The sequence below is a fragment of the Ambystoma mexicanum genome, chromosome 11 (assembly GCF_040938575.1).
Source record: "Ambystoma mexicanum isolate Mex_15411 chromosome 11, UKY_AmexF1_1, whole genome shotgun sequence".
NCBI lineage: Eukaryota > Metazoa > Chordata > Amphibia > Caudata > Ambystomatidae > Ambystoma > Ambystoma mexicanum.
The window spans coordinates 1,372,604,678-1,372,623,887 of record NC_090934.1 but is presented as its reverse complement, the minus strand read 5'-3'; the positions used below and the strand labels follow the sequence as shown (position 1 = coordinate 1,372,623,887).

The 19,210-nt window shown below is 46.6% G+C and overlaps 1 protein-coding gene across 2 annotated transcripts in view; it reads right to left on the bottom strand.

Moving 5' to 3' along the window:
• The window catches only part of TRPM7 (transient receptor potential cation channel subfamily M member 7), a 2,599,208-nt gene that overhangs the window by 80,327 nt on the left and 2,499,671 nt on the right, over nt 1-19,210 (bottom strand). For both annotated transcript variants that reach the window (XM_069624956.1, XM_069624955.1), the window contains exon 36: nt 15,754-15,959. In XM_069624956.1, coding sequence (XP_069481057.1) covers nt 15,754-15,959 — 206 coding nt within the window. The remainder of the gene's footprint in view (nt 1-15,753; nt 15,960-19,210) is intronic.

Below are 19,210 nucleotides of genomic sequence, written 5' to 3'. Positions count from 1 at the left end.
GCTGGAGCTTCCTCTCTCTTTAAGGTACTGTGTTCCACCTGGCCTCCCTTTCTTCGGATTGCTAAAGGTGACCCTTAAATCCTTGGCTTTCCAACTGAGTTGGCTCCAGACCTTCTAACTTTCCTTTTCAAATCACCCCAACCTCTTTTGAACACTCTGCAAAGACTTTTAGTGCATTTTAAACCGTGTGATCCTGGGCACATTTCGCTTTGCTCCATTTAAAGTGGGCCTGGTCTATGAACTTTGTCTCTACAGTGTATACTGCCTTCACTGACTTGCTTTGGACTTAGAGAAGTCTTGGGAATGGTTTTATTTTTATGCTCTGCCTTTTTCTCTCCCTTTACCCTAAATATTGGAGTGCCATCTAGGTTACGCGCTCACATCTGTTTTAACAAATAGTGGTGTTTTAACCCTGAGGTGTTTATACTTTATCTGACTGGGTTTTAACTTGCTTTTGATTTAAGAGTGCTAGTGTATTACCTAAAGTGTGTTTTAAATAAATAATTATATACTTTTGATACAAAGCTCTGGTCAGTGTTTGCTTGTTCCACTGTGTTTTTGGCCCTATTGTGTATACTCTATGTACTGCCTGACTCTTCTTGAGAGAAGTCTGACTGCTCAGCCACAGCTACCAAGTAATTCTGAGTGGTACAGACTGCTACCAATTGGGTTTACTGCTTACTCCTGTAGTCTTAATCTTTTTGCAGTGTTCCCCAAGGGAACTGCACAGGATTCTTCCTAACAGCTCTTCAAGTAGATAAGTACTATTACTGTTACCTCTCTGTCAAATGTGGGCTATGGAGTGTAACATTGTGTAGAGAATAATAGATTCCTGTCTGAAAAGTAGAATATTAGGCATGATCTTAGTTTGGATCGTTATATTACACGCAGTAGCGTTAATTTTTTCCTGATTGCAGACCGTTATGTCATGCGCAGCAGTCGTGTTCGAGCGTTTACTGTTTGACTCGTGCGTTTATTGATGTATTAACAGCTGTTTTCGGCAAGCGTTGCCCACGGCGCGACCGCCCCGTGCCATATGCCTGGCACCTTAGGGGTGGCTGGCCAGCGCCGTGGGGGTTCGTGCGACACAGAAGCACGGACCCACGAAGCTCAGAGAGGCTTTCACGGTAGCCCTCTCCTTCGCGGAGGTAGAGCTTGCCGCAGTTAGGGGGATCGCGCTCCTCAGACCCCCTCCCTTGGAAGGGAGGAGCCACACGCCGGTCTCTGCTTCCGCGTCGCATGTTTTGCAGCAACGCGGAACAGAGCGGACCGGAGAACACCAGCGGCGTGTAGAAGTAGGCTACGAGTAGACCTTTTCTGTGAGCAAGATCGCTCAAATCATTAAGTGGAGCGCCAGACCTGATAAAAAAAAGAAAAGAAAAAAGAAATGCACGCAAAGTGCAAATAGACATCAATAGGATCACAGCCTGCCCACACACGGCGCTCTCACAGGTTAAGAGCCGTAGAATGATACGCCCATCCCAGGCATATACAAGAAGTCATTAAGTCTGGTGCAGCCACAATAAAAATAAAAAAAAATTTAAAAAATATAATAAAGATACATAATTGATAACGATAACAAAGAAGGGGCAGATATTTGTTTCCCTGTTATACTGGTGTAGAAGTTCACCAGAGGCATCTTTAGTGCAAGGGCGTGCTAAAACACCTTCACTGGTATATCAGGCACACAGCATCCTCACAGAATGTGAGAATTTGAGTGGAGTGAAGAGGAGCAGCCTTTCGGACTTAGCTGCCAGCTTCAAAGAGGTGCTGGGAAGTTCACTCATAGATGCAGTGGCGCAAGGGGTTAAACCCCTGCAAGACAGGCTGGAGTCCTTAGAGGCTATATTATAGCAGCCGATAGACAGCACCAAACGGACTGATCGCACACCCACAGAACCCTATGAGTCAGGGTCAAAGGGGAGTAATAAGGCCCGAAAGAGGAAAGCCCCTCTCGACCCCCAGAGCCCTTTGGATGGGGCAAAAGAAAAGGCCCCGGAGGTCGTCGACACATTCGCAAAGCTCCGTGAAGCTTATTTGCGGCGCCACACAGTGCCAGACCTCACGACCCCCGCTCCAGGGGAGGATGATGATGGAGAGGAGAACCCGGGCTCGGAAGAGGAGCCAGAGGAAGGTGAACCTCCCTCCCAAGACAAAGAGGAATTCAGGGAGGAAGAGGAGGATAAACCCAGCGGAGGGAAAAGAATAAAAGAATCTGCAAGGAGAAACACCTCGTAGAGGTGGAGGAAGATATGTTTGACCCGGACAGCATCCGGAATCCGAGGTCGACAGATTGGCAGCCGTCACCGAGAGTGGCGCAGTATATGACCAATAGATTGAGGAAAGCATTCGACAAGGAAGTCCGGCAGTGCCTTCAAGCCGAGTGCCCTAGACCGGACCTCCCATGGAAAGTAGCCGAGGCACCCGAGCTAGATCCCAAAATGCTGACATTTGTGTCTAAGACGGACAAGGATCCCCGCAAGGGTATCGATAGATCCCGGAGAAGCTGTCAGGAGAAAGTCCTTGACCTAGCCGGCCCGCTAGCTAAAATAATGGATTTAGCAGAGAGGGCCAGAGATACGGGGGAAGAAGTAGACCCCCGACGCACTAGCAGGTTGGGCGCAGAGAGCAGTATGCCTCTTGGGGAACGCAAACTGCGCCATTGCCCCAGAACACCGTAGAGGACTGCTTTTGAAGATCGATGCAAAGCTCAGTGATCTCGCCTCCTACGAGGCCGGAGAAGCAGCACAAGGGCTCCTATTCGGAGAAACTTTCGGCAGAGAAATGGGCCGTTTTGTCGGCACTTACACGTCACTGGAAAAGGCACAAGCCTCAATCCGCAAGATCTTTCCCAATCGTGTTTTTGGCGGAGCCAGTCGCCAAAGGGGTCGCTCGGCTGGCCGTAACCAAGGAGGTAGGAGACCCCCGAATCCCAGAGCACAATACTGGGAGAATAGGCAACAGGACTCCTTCTTCCCAACTAGAGGACGTTCCTTCAGAGGACGCAGAAGAGGAGGATCCGGCCGTGGACAAGGGTTCACACAAGGTGAGAGTCGTGCATTACCCCCCAGCAGGGGGGAGAACTGGTATGTTCTGGAGAAGCTGGCGCGGGCTTTCCAGCGATGCATGGGTACTGCAGACAGTTCTAGGCATGCGCCTAGAATTTGTGAGCCCACCCACGCAAGAGCGCAGACCTCACAGACAGCGGATAGAGCGCGCAGAGCAGAAACTCCTAGATCGAGAGCTTTACCTTCTAGCAGAGAAGAATGCCATAGAAAGGTGTCCGAAAGACCCCGAATTCATAAGCAATATGTTCCTGGTGCACTGCAAGGAGAAAGTGCGACCAGTTATAAACTTGAAGGAGCTAAACGGCTGGGTAGTATACCGGCACTTCAAGATGGAGGGCATCCACCAGCTGCGAGACTCTCTCAGGGAGAACGATTGGCTGACACGGCTAGATTTGAAGGATGCCTACCTGACGGTCCCGATAGCGGAGGAGTTCAGGACCTTCCTAGCTTTTCGCTGGAAAGGGCAGCCCTGGCAATTCAAGACCATGCCCTTCGGGCTTGCCTCAGCTCCTTGGGCCTTTACCAAGCTGATGAAGCCAATAGCAGCAGCCATAAGGGAGAAGGGGATAAGATTGATCATCTACCTAGACGATCTCCTTTTATTGGCCGAGGACCGAGAAGCACTGATATCAGACGAGATGGGTCCAAAATCTTCTGGCTTCGATGGGGTTCCTAGTAAACGTAGATAAGTCAGATACAGAACCAGCACAAAGACTGGAATTTCTGGGCTTCGTCCTCGATACCAGAAAAGCGACTCTCGAACTCCCAGCGCGAAAGATTTGCGAAATCAAGAGAGAACTGAGAGGGTGTTTACAGAGACAAGTAGTATCCCTCAGAACCCTGGCAAGAATAGTAGGACTGCTAGCAGCTTCCATTCAAGCCATTTTTCCCGGCCTACTACACTATCGAGCCTTACAGAGATTGAAGATAAGACACCTGCAGCAGGGTTTGAGATATCACCAGTCAGTACTATTGGATCTAGAATCCAAGACGGAGCTGGAGTGGTGGTTGAAGAATATGGACGCCTGGAATGGGCGGGCCATTTTCGGAGATTGCCCGGATCTGATCATAGAATCAGACGCCAGTCGAATGGGCTGGGGGGCGAGATGCGGGGACCTGCAGACAGGAGGGAAATGGAGCAAGGAGGAACTTCGTCTCCACATAAACTGTCTAGAGCTACTAGCGGGGTCTTTTGCAATCAGAGCCTACACAAAGGGAAGGATGAGATTGTGCGTCCTACTAAATATGGACAACATATCAGCTGTGCGATATATAAACCATCTAGGAGGCACCAGATCCAGAATGCTGGCAGAGCTGGTGAAAGATTTCTGGCATTTTTGCCTGCAATCAGAGACATCAGTCACAGCGGAGTACCTTCCCGGAACGATGACTGTGATAGCGGATTGGAACTCCCGCTACCTCACGGACTCCAGCGATTGGAGACTAGAGCCGACAGTATTTCAGAGGATGAACAAGATATGGGGTCCGTTAAACATAGACCTCTTTGCATCCCGGTTCAACGCTCAGACAGCAGAGTATTTCAGCTGGAGACTGGACCCTGGAGCTCGAGGGACAGATGCGTTCCTGCAAGAATGGAAAGGAGGTCCGCATTACGCTTTTCCCCCATTCATGATGCTGAGCAGAGTTCTAGCGAAGTGTCGGAGGGAGAAAGCAGAGCTGCTGTTAGTGGCGCTGCTCTGGAAATCGCAAGTATGGTTCCCGACTCTCATGGAACTGTTAGTGGACCTTCCAAGGATACTTCCAGAAGGAGAACACCTGCTCACGGACCCAGTTGGGTCTTTTCATCCGCTGAGAGTGAGAGGGACACTCCTACTCATCGCGTGCAGGATATCAGCAGACGCTGGGCTTTGCCGGGCATTTCGGTGCAAGCAGCTCAGCTCATCGCAGAATACTGGGCTCCGTCCACGAGAAAGAGCTACGACGCGGCTTGGGCCAAGTGGACTAGCTGGTGCAAGGGGAGAGGTGTTCATCCCATTTCGGTACCTGTAATGATGATCCTACATTTCTAAGCATAGCGATTACAGGGCGGAACAGCGTTCCGTACCATAGGAGTGTACAGATCTGCAATTTCAGCGGGCCACTTACCTATTGAGGGTTTACCGCCTGGTGAGCACCCAGCGGTAGTAAGACTCATTCGAGGGGCCAGATGTAAGGCGCCCCCAGAGCCTCGATATAAAACAGTCTGGGATGTACTGATCGTACTTAAGCTTTTGGAGAGCTGGCCTGGGAACAGGTATTTATCCCTAAAGCAGTTGTCTGGGAAACTAGCAATGCTGTTGTGTCTAGTATCTTGTAAACGCGTATCTGACGTAAGAGCACTAGAGATAGATAGGAGATCATTCGGGCCAGAAGGAGTGACGTTCTCGATAGTTAAGGGAACTAAGACAGGTACTATGACAGTGCACTACCCATATTTCCCGGAGAGGCCTAATTGGTGCGTTGCAAGCTGCGTCAGAGAATATGAAAGTAGAACAGTGGAGCACAAAGCTGCGCATACCACGCAATTGTTGATAGCGCGTAGAAAGCCTTTTCAGGGCGTATTCACAGCCACTATTGCCAGGTGGGTGAAAGAAATCATGCAGGCAGCTGGGATAAATGTGGGAAAGTACAGAGCCCACTCAGTATGTGGTGCCATGGCGTCTAAAGCCTTTAGGGCAGGGGTGTCCCTTAGAGATATTATGCTAACAGCAGATTGGTCGAATGATCGAACATTCAAAGAGTTTTATTTCAAGCCGACCGAGAGTTTAGCGGTAACAGAGATGGGAAGCTTTGCACAAGCATAATGCTCGCCTCGAGTCTTGTCATAGAATGAAGATTACCCCTGCTAACTGCACAGGGAGTATTAATTCGATTAAAGACAAAGGAGGCGAGCATTAAATTCCCACCTGAGCATGCATTGCGCAGGGAATGTTGATGTTGACATGTGAAAAATGTTATGAGTTCGGCAATACATGGGCACCACCCTGATTTTCTGCTTTTCTATTATCCCTGGGGGAGGAGCAGAAGAACAATTGATGTGAGTGCATGGCAGACGTAATCGCCTGGAGCAGAGAATGTTCGTCATTCAGTTGAAGTGGTTCAGGTCTTCGCCAGTTGCAGGACTTAGTGTGGAGTTAAAGAGTGACTTTTCAGAGCGAGTAATAGAGAGGAGGAGCTCAGGGACAGGATGTGGTCATAGCTGAGCTTGGAGTGAGATGGACTACAGAGACTATGGGGATTGTAGTTCAAAGGAAGAAAAGTCTGTTGGGACATTTTCAGTGTTGTTGTTGTTGATGTTTATCAGTTTGTTGAAACTGCTGAGGAGTAGTAAACTAAAGAAGTTGAAGCATAATGCTTGCCTCCTTTGTCTTTATTAGAATTAATACTCCCTGCGCAGTTAGCAGGGGTAATCTTCATTCTACAACATAAAGCAGTCCCTGCCCTCTTATATGGCATGGAGACGGCAAGGATCACTTGATTGATAAACTGGGAATCATTTGAACCTTCCAGACTGTCTCCTTGCTGACACCTTGCGATTTAAACTGGGACTCACCTCTCTAAAAAGTCATCTTCAGTGGAAGGTTCTGATCTTATACAGAAATCTACTGGTACCTGTGGCAGAATCATTATTTCTGATGCTTGTTAATCTGTTTAGAATCACATGCTGTGCATAGTCCGACATCCAGTGGTCACTACGGAGTATTGCATTTTGTTTTTCGTAGTCGAAAAGGGGACGTCGACATGAGCGTGTCTGTAATACTATCCTTATAGTGACGTGCAGTGTACCCAAAATCCCTCATGCATCGAGGTCCCTCAGATTGTTTTTTTCCACCCAGAATACTGGTCGTCTTAATGCGGAGCTCGTTAGAGACAAATTGCCAATACCATTTATTCGACCCTTGGTCTTTTTTTGTAAGTGATCGATAAATCCTAACCCTCCTTCGACGGCTAAGCTGTTTTCACCGCCGATCAAGATCTTCGACAGCAGTGAATTCGACGGAGGCGATCCTTCGGTGCTGCCGAACACATGGCCTGGCCTCGCCGGCCTATACAGTAGGGAGAGTGGGGGTCGTGGGGACACTTCGGTTTCCTTTCTAGAATACCTTTCTCTTTAACCACCCTTCTTTCGGGTCGTTATCACTTACAACTGTATCCTCAGCTATGGAGATGACTCCTTTTAGATTTTGCCCGCATTGTAACGGCAAATTCACGTGGAAGTATAAGCATAGCGGTGTAACCGCTGCTTACCCCTCGACCACAACGAGGACGGCTGTGCGGCCTGTAAACTTCTTCGCCCAAAAACTTTAAAGGACCGCATGGTCAAGAGGTGGGCAGCCTACGCTATGTCTAAAGCTGATTCCGCACCCGCCGCCGAATGTGACGAGGGGGACAGTGATAACACTACTTCCGTATCGGAGGTTGTTGACCTCTCTAAGGAGCGTTCCCGCTCCTCTGCGTCTGTCCCCGGCCCCGACAAGTTCGGCTTAAGCCCTACTTATGGGGATGTAAACCCCGGCAACCGCGACGCACATAGAAGACATAGGGATAAACACACAACCCACGGCAAGTCGAAGAAAGCCCCAGCGCCAACGGAGACGCCGGACCTACCGGCAGCCTCCGCTGACCGTAAAGGTCACAAGCCCTCCCCGCAACCGCATACGCGGCTAGCGACTGGGCCGTCCACAAATAAGGGCGCTACCACCAAAACGCCAGATGACGTGCCTTGTAAGAGTGCCCGTCGGCGAAAATGTCTCGGTGCCGCCTAACACCATGCGAGAAGAGCCCTCGACGGACAGTTTAGTCGTCGAGAGCTTGGCTAGAATAGTCTCCACTGATGCTCAGAGACGGACAGCGAAGGAGTCGCCGAGCCCCGCTCACAAGGCCAGGGATACGCCGAAACAGACGGAAGGCAGGCAGGAACCTCCCCTCTGTCGAAGGAAAGGCCTAGCCCACGAGAAGGTTTCTCAGAGGGCAAAGGGAGTATATCCTGCACCCTTTGGGAGAGATCTCGACGGCTGCAGGCGGAAGAGCTTCCCTTTATGCCTCCAGACCATTCAGGGTTACCCCAGTGGACTTTAGAAAGATTTCAATCATGTATGGACAAACTAGATTGGTTTATGTCCACCCCTGAACATGTAACGCCCAAGAGATCAAGAGAGATACTTCATGAAGACCCCAGGGCCAAATACCCAAGACTATTTGACCCACTTCAAGAGGAGGTTAATACATATGACCTCACTGAAGAAGACTCACTTTCAGGAGGATGAAGAGTTCCTAAATATTGAGTTTCAACAACACCCTGAAGAAGGTTTTGAGGAATACCCAGACATGGGTGGATGGGGCTTCGAAGAAGACCCAGACGGAGGTGGCTCACAGCCTTGTCAGTCTTCAGGTGCGTTATCAGACCCTGACGTTCTGGATCTGTCCTCTCCTCAGACCACACCAGTCAGAAACCCGTCACATATAGATGATCAACCCACTTTCAATGCGCTGCTACGTAAAGCAGCAGCACATTTTGAAATTGATACAGGGGAAATTACTCCGGAAATAGACTTTGTGGAGAAAATCATTAAGGAGAAAGCACCTACTAACTAGTCAGGCCATTCCCCTTCTTGCCTCAGTCAAGAGACGACTTATTCCATCTTTGTCAACACCTGCATTGGTTAGAGGGGTCAACCCAAGAATTGAGAATCTTTTTAGTCCCTCACCCTCGGACCCATTATACATTAAGGGTCACTCAATACCTGATTCCTTGGTAGTAACCACCACAAGGAAAAGGGCAGGGGTTCCGCTATCTACTAGCGAAGCACCCCCAGACAAGGAGGGAAAGAAGCTTTATGCCTTGAGAAAGAGGATTACAGCCTCAGCAGCTTTCTCCACCAGAATTGCCAATAACAATACCTTACTGGCAAGCTACGCTGATGCCCAATGGGGAAAGATACGCCAAGACATCGAAGAAGTCCCTGAGCCCTTACAAACTCGTTTGTTAGACACTGTAACAGAAAGTACACTGGTTAACCAGAGCATCATTAAGCACACGCTAGAAGCTGTGGAGACCACTGGCCAGTCTTTAGTTCAGGGGGTACTTCTCAAGCGTCATGTCTGGCTCAGGAACTCTGGTTTTAAGGCAGAAACCCAGGCGTCACTCATCAACAAACCAATTGAGGACTCAAACCTGTTTGGTAAGGCGATGGACGACGCACTGGAGATAGCTAAGAAGGATTTTGATACCCTAAAGACTCTAGACCAGATCACAAGGCCTCCTAATAAGCGAGGTTACGGCAACATATGCTTTTTTCGTGGCCAACGACAAACCCAACAACAGCAACAACAACAACAATACTCCTCACCAGGCAACTGGTCCTCCACTCAAGGAACCAGCGGACAATAAGCTCAAAGAGGACAACGTCGTGGCAAGGGAAGAGGTCGGGGCCCCACTCCTAAAGGCTCCCCGGCTACCAACACCAAATGACCCGAAGGTTCAGGTCCCCTCCCATGCATCACCGGTCGGGGGCCAGTTAACATCTTTTCTACCAGCATGGGGGGGTATAACAGACCGCTGGGTATTGTCAACCAAAGCCCGCGGTTACTGCATAGAATTCAGTCGGTCTCCTATGTTCAGACCCCCAAGGGGAAGAGGCCTATCACCAGAGCACCTCGCCATCCTTCTTCAAGAAGTCGAACTGCTACTAGAAAAAGGAGCAATAGAGGTTGTGCCTCGATCACAGGTAACGGAGGGTATTTATTCAGTGTACTTCCTTGTACCCAAAAAGGATTTAACCATGCGCCCTGTACTAGATTTGCGCCCAGCGAATACATTTGTCAAACCTCAAAAATTTTGTATGGTGACCTTACAGGAGGTAATTCCCCTTCTTTCACAGGGAGATTACATGGCAACACTGGACATGAAAGATGCATACTTTCATATTTCAATGTTGCCAGCGCACAGGAAATACCTCAGGTTCATGATAGAGGGCAAACACTATCAGTTCAAAGTGCTACCCTTCGGCATAGCGTCAGCGCCGAGGGTATTCACGTAAGTACTGGCAGTGGCAGCGGCCCACCTGCGCAGGTTGTCCATCCCAGTATACCCTTACCTCGACGATTGGCTCATAACTGGAGATTCCTACGAGACATGCTTCTCAAATACCCAAAAGACTGTAGACCTTTTGTTCCAACTGGGCTTCTCCATCAACAAGAAGAAGTCCAGCCTAGACCCCAGCCAGGTCAAGCAATTCCTAGGGGCTCTAATTCGAACAAAGGACGGCCTCGTCTTCACCTCCAATGAGAGGGTCCAAAATATGCTGTTTCAGATCCTTCAATATGTAGCCGGTCGAGAGGTGACGGTACGCAAAGCAATGCGATTACTAGGAAATATGGCTTCATGTATATATTTGGTACATCACGCGCGACTGTGCATGCGTCCAATGCAAGAGTGGCTCAACAGCCAGTGGTGTCAGGCCAGCGGACAATGGGACGATATAGTGGTGGTCTCGTAGGCCCTGGTTCTCTCGCTGCAGTGGTGGTCGAAGGAAAATCACGTAATAAGGAAACCATTCGCCACCCCCGCAGTGGAAGCCACTTTAACCACAGACGCATCCCTCACAAGATGGGGTGCTCACCTATCCCATCAGACTACACACCGAGTTTGGACTCCGAGTGTAGCGTCCAAACACATAAATCTGCTGGAACTACTGGCAGTCTTCAAGGGACTGAAGGCTTTCCAGTCACACCTTCAAGGAAAGACAATGCTGGTACTCACGGCCAGCACCACAGCCATGTACTACCTGAACAAGCAAGGGGGCACTCACTCTCCAGGACTGTCCAAGCTGTCCCAGAACATCTGGAAGTGGGCTCTCAAACACAACATGTTCCTGTTATCACAACTCAATCAGCTGGCAGACGAACTCAGCAGAGACTTACCTCTGCCCGCAGAGGACGAATGGCGATTACGAGAAGACATCGTCTCCGACGTTTTTGCACAATGGGGCTTCCCAGAAATAGATCTTTTCGCAACTCTGGAGAACACCCAATGCCAAGATTACGCCTCCAGGTACCCCCAGAACCGCTCCAAGGAGAACGGTCTCTGGATAACATGGTCAGGGAAATTTGTTTACGCTTCCCCCCCCCGACTCTCCTTCTCAACAAGATACCATGATACTAGTGGCCCCAATGTGGGCCCGGCAACCCTGGTTCGCTCACCTAATGGAGATGTCACTGTCTCCACTGGTGAAACTACCCTGCTCGTACAACATGCTGTCACAGGACAGGGCCAGAACACTGCACCCATGCCCACAGACCCTGAATTTAGCAGCCTGGCTCCTGAGGTCATAGAATTCGGACATTTGCAACTCCCTCAGAAATGCATGGACATCCTTAAAGAGGCAAGGAAACCGAACACTTGTTACTGCTACTCTAGCAAGTGGAAACGGTTCGTCATCTGGTGTAGGGCTAAAAGCATCAACCCCGTTAACTGCTCTCCCACACAAATTGTTCTTTACCTAACTCACTTATTAGACTCAGGGTTAGTCTTTAATTCTATTAAAGTTTACCTAGCTGCACTTTCCTCATGCACTACGTCTCAACATAAAGTGTCATGGTGGAAAGTTCCAGTTATCAAAGCCTTCATGGAGGGAGTGAAAAGGATCCACCCTCCTATATCTAACCCAGCTCCCGGATGGGACCTAAATGTGGTACTAACCAGGCTTATGGGCTCCCCATTCGAACCCATGCACAAAGCAACACTTAAGAACATCACTATTAAAACTGCTTTCTTAATAGCTTTCACCTCCATTAGGAGAGTAAGTGAACTGCAAGTGCTCTCTATACTAGACCCCTTTGTAACAGTTCACAAACTTAAGGTGGTTCTACGCACGCATTCTAGGTTTGCACGGAAATTAATTTCTAAATTCCATGTCAACCAGTCTATAGAACTACCAACGTTCTTTCAAAACCCTTCAAACTTGGGAGAAAAAAGCCTGCATATACTTGATGTGCGCAGAGCTGTCATGTTTTATATTGAAAGAACTAGACCACTGAGAAAGACTAATCAGTTCTATGTCTCGGTGGCGGCAGGAAGAGAAGGAGATGCAGTTTCAAAATCCACTATATCTAGATGGATTATCCAATGCATCACTCTCTGTTACACTCTTGCAAAGAGAGAACTACCTTTCAAGCCAAGAGCACATTCTACTCGAGGCACTGGGGCTTCCATAGCATTCACTGCAAATGTCCCTCTTCAGTCCATTTGCAAAGCGGCAACCTGGAGTTCTGTACACACCTTTACAAAACATTGTCTAGATGCCCATTCTAGATCTGATTCTCAGGTGGGACAATCAGTATTAAGACATCTTTTCTCTACTGTTCCTTCTCACAACCCACCCCAACTCCGGGTACTGCTTGCTAGTCTATGCACAGTATGTGATTCTAAGCAGATTAACAAGCATCAGAAGACATGCATTACTTACTGTAACAGCATTTCTGATGATTGTATCTGCTTAGATTCACATGCGCCCATCCTTCCTCCCCGCTCGGATGGAAGGAACATAGACATCTTATTACTTTTCTCTCTTTTCTGTACTCACTCACGTGTAAGAAGGCTCCCTCAGGGCAGAAGAAATACAAACAGAGGGACCTCGACGCATGAGTAATTTTGGGTACACTGCACGTCACTATAGGGATAGTATTACAGACATGCCTATGTCGTCGTCCCCTTTTCGACTACGAAAAACAAAATGCAATACTCTGCAGTGACCACTGGATGTCAGACTATGCACAGCATGTGAATCTAAGCAGATACAACCATCAGAAATGCTTTTACGGTAAGTAATGCATGTCATACGGATTTGGCTGAGGCAATGTCACTTGGTAGGTCATTGTCGTTATTTAATTTTGAGAGCAAAGCAAAAACAAAATAACTGACTGCATACTTCCAGGCAGCTGACCTCCTTTGCAATCTGGTAAAGGCCAAAAAGAAACTGTTAGATTATGATTGGATCTGCACTATAGATGGTGTGAGTCAACATAAACTATATACAAATATTGTTTTTATTACTAGGAGAAGGGGGACAGTGGCACTTTACCTGAAAAGGTTCCCTAACTCCTATTGGAGGCCTCGGTTTCGAAGATTTCGGCTAAATATATTGCATAAAGGCGAGGTACTGCAAAAATGTGTTCAAAATAATGCTATTATTGGGGAATGAAGAGTGCTCCAAACAAGGTTTCATATTGTGATCGAATGTGAGGCTCTCCAATTACTCAGAGAAGAACTGGACAAATTATCATCAAGATATTTAATATATCAGTGTGACAGAATACTTACAGTATGTTGACTGACTAGTTGGGAAGAGTCAGGACTGACTTGCAGTGTAGTCAAACTGCTTAAGGCGGCAGGGCTCATTGAGTTTATTTATTTGTCGATTTATATTGCGCCAGAGCCCACAGGCACCAGGGCGCGGAAGAAGAGAAGAAGCTGAAGCAGAAACTAGGGTCAGTTGCCAAAGAGATTTATACCTCCTACCCCCACCTGAGAGGCTAAGAACCTCGGGTCATCTTTGATTCCACACTTTCCTTCTCTGCCCACATCTCTGATGTCTCTAAAAAGTCTAACTTCCTACTGCATCTCCTCAGAGATATTCTGCCTTTCCTCTCCTTCCCCCAGAAGCTCACTGTCTCTCGGGCCCTGGTTCTCTCTAGGTTGGATTATTCCAACAGCCTGTTTCCAAATCTACCTGCTTCTACTCTCTACCCTTTGCAACTTATCCAGAACAGGACTGCAAGACTTGTCCTTGACCTCAAGCCCTGGGATCATATCTCTCCAGCCGTGAAATCCCTTCACTGGCTCCCAGTGGCTGGAAGGATTAAATTCAAGACTCTTTGCATTGTCCACAAGGCTTTCTGGGCCCTGGGTCCAAAATAACTTCAGCTGTCCCTCTGAAAATACCTTCCCTCACAAGCTCTTCGTCCTCCACCTCCAACTCCATCAGAGTCAGTCGCTTTTCAAAGAAACAAGGTGGGGGGAGATCTCTGTCTTCGGCTCGGGCCTCCCTCTGGAACAGCCTCTTTGCCACTCTGAAACTTGAGGAGAACCATCTCCAGTTCCAGAAGCACCTCAAGACCTTCCTCTTTGCTTCTGCCTTCGCTCCTCCTCTCCCCTGCTGATCTGTTCTGTCTCGGCATTGTGTACCTGGTTACCCTCGGACTGTCGGGCTCTGGTACCTGGCTCTGGTACCTGCTCACCCTGCCACCGACCGGCACTGCCTCCTGGCAATCCCTTGCACTGGGGTCTGTATCTGTAACCCTACAGTCCCCCTCATTTTTTTCTGCACTTACCAGACACACCCTGTCTGCTGCTTTAAACCTAGCACTTGCCACTTGCTGGCTGCACTACCACTGTTTGTTGCTTATTTATTTTTATTTATTTAATTTAATGTGTTTTCCTTTGCTTAGTGCTTTTCATTTCTCCCCCCCACATGCACTTTCACCTTTCCCTCTCCCATGCACTTGCGCATTCTCAATGTCACTGGGCCTAGTAAGATTGTTGTTTTGTTTTCCCTTGTTCCCCTCCATTGCCTCGTTGCGCTCTGAAACAAAGTTTAAAATATTTGTTTCTAAACATAAATCCTTCGGCAGATTGTTCCATGCCATTGAAGCCTGCACAGGAAAGGATCTTCCAGCTCCTCAGACCCATTTACTATGCAGTACATTCATGCATACTTCCTCACTGAGTCTGGTCGTTCTTTTAGCAGTATGTACTTTCATGTGATTTTTCAGATACCTAGGTGCTTGTCCGTAACAGCACCTATGTACAACAGTGAGACCCTTGAACTGAATCCTAGCCTTCACTGGAAGCCAGTGAAGAATTCTTCTGTGTTCCGAAATAGATTCCCGCCTATTCACATTTCTTATCAGGCAAACTGCGTCGTTTTATAGGACTTGAAGAGTGCCTAGACTGCCTTTGCTAGCGCCAAGATGAAGTTGAGTTGAGATGGTGAAGAAGATAGAGTGGGTATGGGACCATGGATCACTTTGGATTGTCTCTTGCCTCAGCCCTGCACTTTTACTAGGGAAATTGAATTGAATTGCATCTTCTAATTTTAAATAGTAAGCATTATGTCTCTGAAAAGGGATTCTTAGTAGTGTGATTTTAAGTAGGGTGATCTTAAATGTTTTTCTGCTATGCATGTGTGATCTTGATCTTCATATTTAAAAATGTATTTGAACTGTGTTTGGTTTCTATCAATTTGAGTGTTTAAAAAAAGTACAAGTGCACATTTTTATTATATGTGATGAATAGTGTTTTGTATACGGTTGTTTTATACAACCATTATTACAATGAAAAGAAAAGAAAATTACAAAGATGCAAGCACAAGGTGATAAAATGAATGGGAGATGTATTTTGTACATATGGCGAGGAATGAGATGGCATGGTATGAGTACTTGTTAAGGGTTATGAGCACTCCTGTTCTGTTAGGTCTGGATGGATTGAGGCATGTGAAAGAGACAAAACCTCATGTGTTGTGTGATGGTTTTAAGAATGCTGATTCTTCTATAGGTTACATTTTTAACCATGTCACATGATATTCTTATGTGTTTGCAACTACTGAGAAAGCTATTGAAATAAGAAAATACATGAAACATTTAATTTCCTTAAGAAAAAAACAATGTGATGCAGTGCACATTTTACCTTGTAAATCGAGAACCAGCAATTCCCCCCTTGTGTACTCATACGTCCAGTGACTGAATGCTAGCATGGTCTCCTCAAGAACGTTGGTTGGAATAATTTCGTCACCATTGTTATTGTTGTATTTCCGAAACTCTCCCGTCATGCACTCTTCAACAGCAAACCACTGTCCCGCCGAGTGGCAATACAAGAGAAAAGCTTCTAAGAACCTGATGAAAAGTACACAACAGGTAGAGTAGATTCATTAGCTAAACATTTATTTTCCCAATAGTACCCAACCAGTTTATTTTCTTAACATTGTCTTGCACAAACATTACTAGGTTGCTTAAGGGACAAGGACAGTTCAGTAAGATTCAGATCATGCACACAACAGATAAGAGCTACTCGCCGTAGAAACTCTTTTGGGTAGAACATATCCTGCTTTCTAAAGACCCATGGGATAGCCATACTCTTAGTACAGAGAACAGAGCATTTGGTTCCTGCCATCAGTCATTTTTTGAAAACTTGAGAGGCCAAATGTGTGAAAATTAGATGTACTTAGCTTGGGATCAAAGTCATAAGGGTGGTCAAGTCTATCCTTGTCCACCAATTTAGATCTCAAGCCTGAACAAACGGAAGGTAGATACTCAATGGGGAAAGAAGCATCTAAACTTGTGGGTTAACATCAAAAAATAAAAATTATGCTCTTTCCAATTTTACTTTACATATGTAGTATGGTTCCAATACGACTAAAGATGTTAAAAATAAGTAGACTTGTTTGCTTCTTCTTTAAAAGTGTATTCGGATTCCTCCATTAACAACGCATACAATAAAATCCATCCACATTTGCACCATTATTTAAAAGCCAAAATGACAACTTATTTACAACCAAATCAAAATTAAAACCGTAGTATAAAATCCATAAACCAACATCCAATAACATTGCCATAAGGTTTCGTCAAGAACCACAATCTGAAATTTGAATTTTATATTAAAACCATTTTGGTTTTAAGCAATCGCACATTTAAAGCCATATCTAAATATGATAATTAAAACCTTTGCTTCCTTGCAAGATCTAATACTATAGGCCAGAAAGTGGGGTTTTAACCGCCTCACACACTCAGCTTTATAAAATGGACAGATCAAAACAAAAATGTACCAGATCCTCGTCCAGCCCTATGTCACGTTGGCATTTTTGCGAGGCCATAAGCCAACTAGTAATTCTGGCCAGTGGAATCAGGTTAACCTGGTCATAATTAGTAGACTTCTCCACTCAGGTTAATTAAGAGAAATAATAGGGCCAGTGGCTGAGAGGCTCCCCTTGACCTCCACATACATTGCAAGCAACGGCAGGGATTGAATCCTTTTTACATCCTCTGCTAATGCTTTCTCTCTTTACCAGATTCTAATTCCTGATTTGACTTGTGATAAATTATCCAACCCTTTTCCAACCAAAAACTGGTCCTAGAAACTGCACCCGGTTTTGTAGCATATGGGCTTGTGCACACCTGGGGCAGCCTCCATCACTGCAAATCCCAGCTGTACATTTGGGTTATTTGAGTGCCCAAGTTTTAGTTTAGAAAAGTATGCCAGATGTCTTGTTTGTGCCATAGAAGCAATGCTCTGTAATCCCAATTCAATTTTTATAGCACTGCTCGGGCACCCTGGTGGTAGGTCCGAAATTTTACTCCAAAAACACGACCAGACTGACTCCAAAGGTTTGCAATTACTATGACCCCATTTCTCACTACCATACAATATCTGCAATGTCACCTTGAGATTAAAACCCTGTATACACTTATCTAGCCTGTGGGCTCCATATTTGAAGTCAAATATTTGTAATCCTTGAAGACTAAACTTGGCCCGGACCGCCAGATATTTGATGTGATCCATCCAAAGATAATTTTTTGCTAACTTTAGGCTTAGATAGATGTAACTCCTACTCCTCCCTCTATGTCTTACTGCAGTCAGTCTGATCGTAACATAGTCTTAACATATCATACGGAATCCCTAATTTGACTACTTTCCTCTACAGTGTGGCCCTATCAATTGCATCAAAGGCTTTTTAAGATCTAAGAAGGCAGCATACACGGCTCCACCTCAAAGCCTACAATATTTCTCTATGATTGAAGACAAAGTAAAGCAGTGATCTATCATGTGGAAGCCATGCCTAAAACCTTCCTGAAATGGTTCTCAAATGTTATTCTCTGAAACCCACTCTTCCAGTCTGCCCAAAATACACTTTGCATAGATTTGAGTGGAAATGTCCAATAGCAAGATGGGTCTTTAACAGTGGGAATCTTCCTGGTCCCCTTCCTCGAAAATTGGGGCTATTATCCCACACCTCCACCGTGTGAAAATTTTCAAAGCTGCACCAACCGCCTCAAAAAGTTTTACCAATATTGGCGCCCACCAATTAGTGTGGCCCACAAACCTCTGAGGATAACCCATCTGGGCCCGCTGCTTTCCCTTTTTTAATTGATCAATGGCCACTGTGACCTCTTTCTCAGTGAACTTGATATTATCATTAGAACAAACCATTTGTGTCCAGTTCTGCCCACCCTTGTGCGTATAAAAGATCTTTGTAAAATGCAAAACACATCTGTTCTTTACTATATTACCGCCTTGTTAGGAGCCTGTTTTTTCCCAACCTTTTGCTACTAACCTCCAGGATAGCCTGTGATTATTGGTGCACACTGCTTGTGCTAATGTGTCCCAATTTATTTGCATAGCCTCTTGACTCCTTTTCAAAAACAACTTATATTCCCTTTTAAGTGTATATCTCTCTCCAGCCTTGAGGTTATCTTTCTTGAGTGCCTCATATACAAGTTAATTCCTAGCCTGACACTCCAGGTCAAACCATTGTGCATGTCTACTTGTGTCAGGCCCCCTTCTACTAGTCCTATCTAGTATGTCATACACTCTATCATGTAGCATAACTATTTGGGATTCCATGGCTACCACTGTTTCAGCTGCTGTGTACCCCTTGTCCAAAAATAAAACTAATTGGCGCAGACTGTTTGCATCTTTGGAAGTGAAGCAACAGTACATTTTTGCTCTGTTTGGCCGCTGAGAGGAATATCCCATTGAACCCTGGGTTTGACAGTTCTGGGCCCCCTGGACCTAATCTGTCGGACCATGGTCGCTCTCAGCTGTATCTTCCACCCAGAACTACACCCCCTGGTTAAAAAGATGACAATCTACCAACATGCAATCAATTATGGATATATAGGGACCTCTGGTAAAAGTCTGCCTTGGGGAGATATCAGCTGGTGCCCTACATTAAGTTCGACCAGGGAGAATTCGGAGAGGAGGTTAGCCAGTTCTCTGCCGCCACTGTCTGGCTTGCCAAGTGCTGCGTTCCTCTTGGGAATTCTGCAGGACTCGTCCAAGAATCTACTTTCCATGCCGAGTTCAGTAGGCTGTCCTAGCTTAATGTTTCAATCTCCCCTTACAGGAAGTTGCTACGAGCTCCACTGCG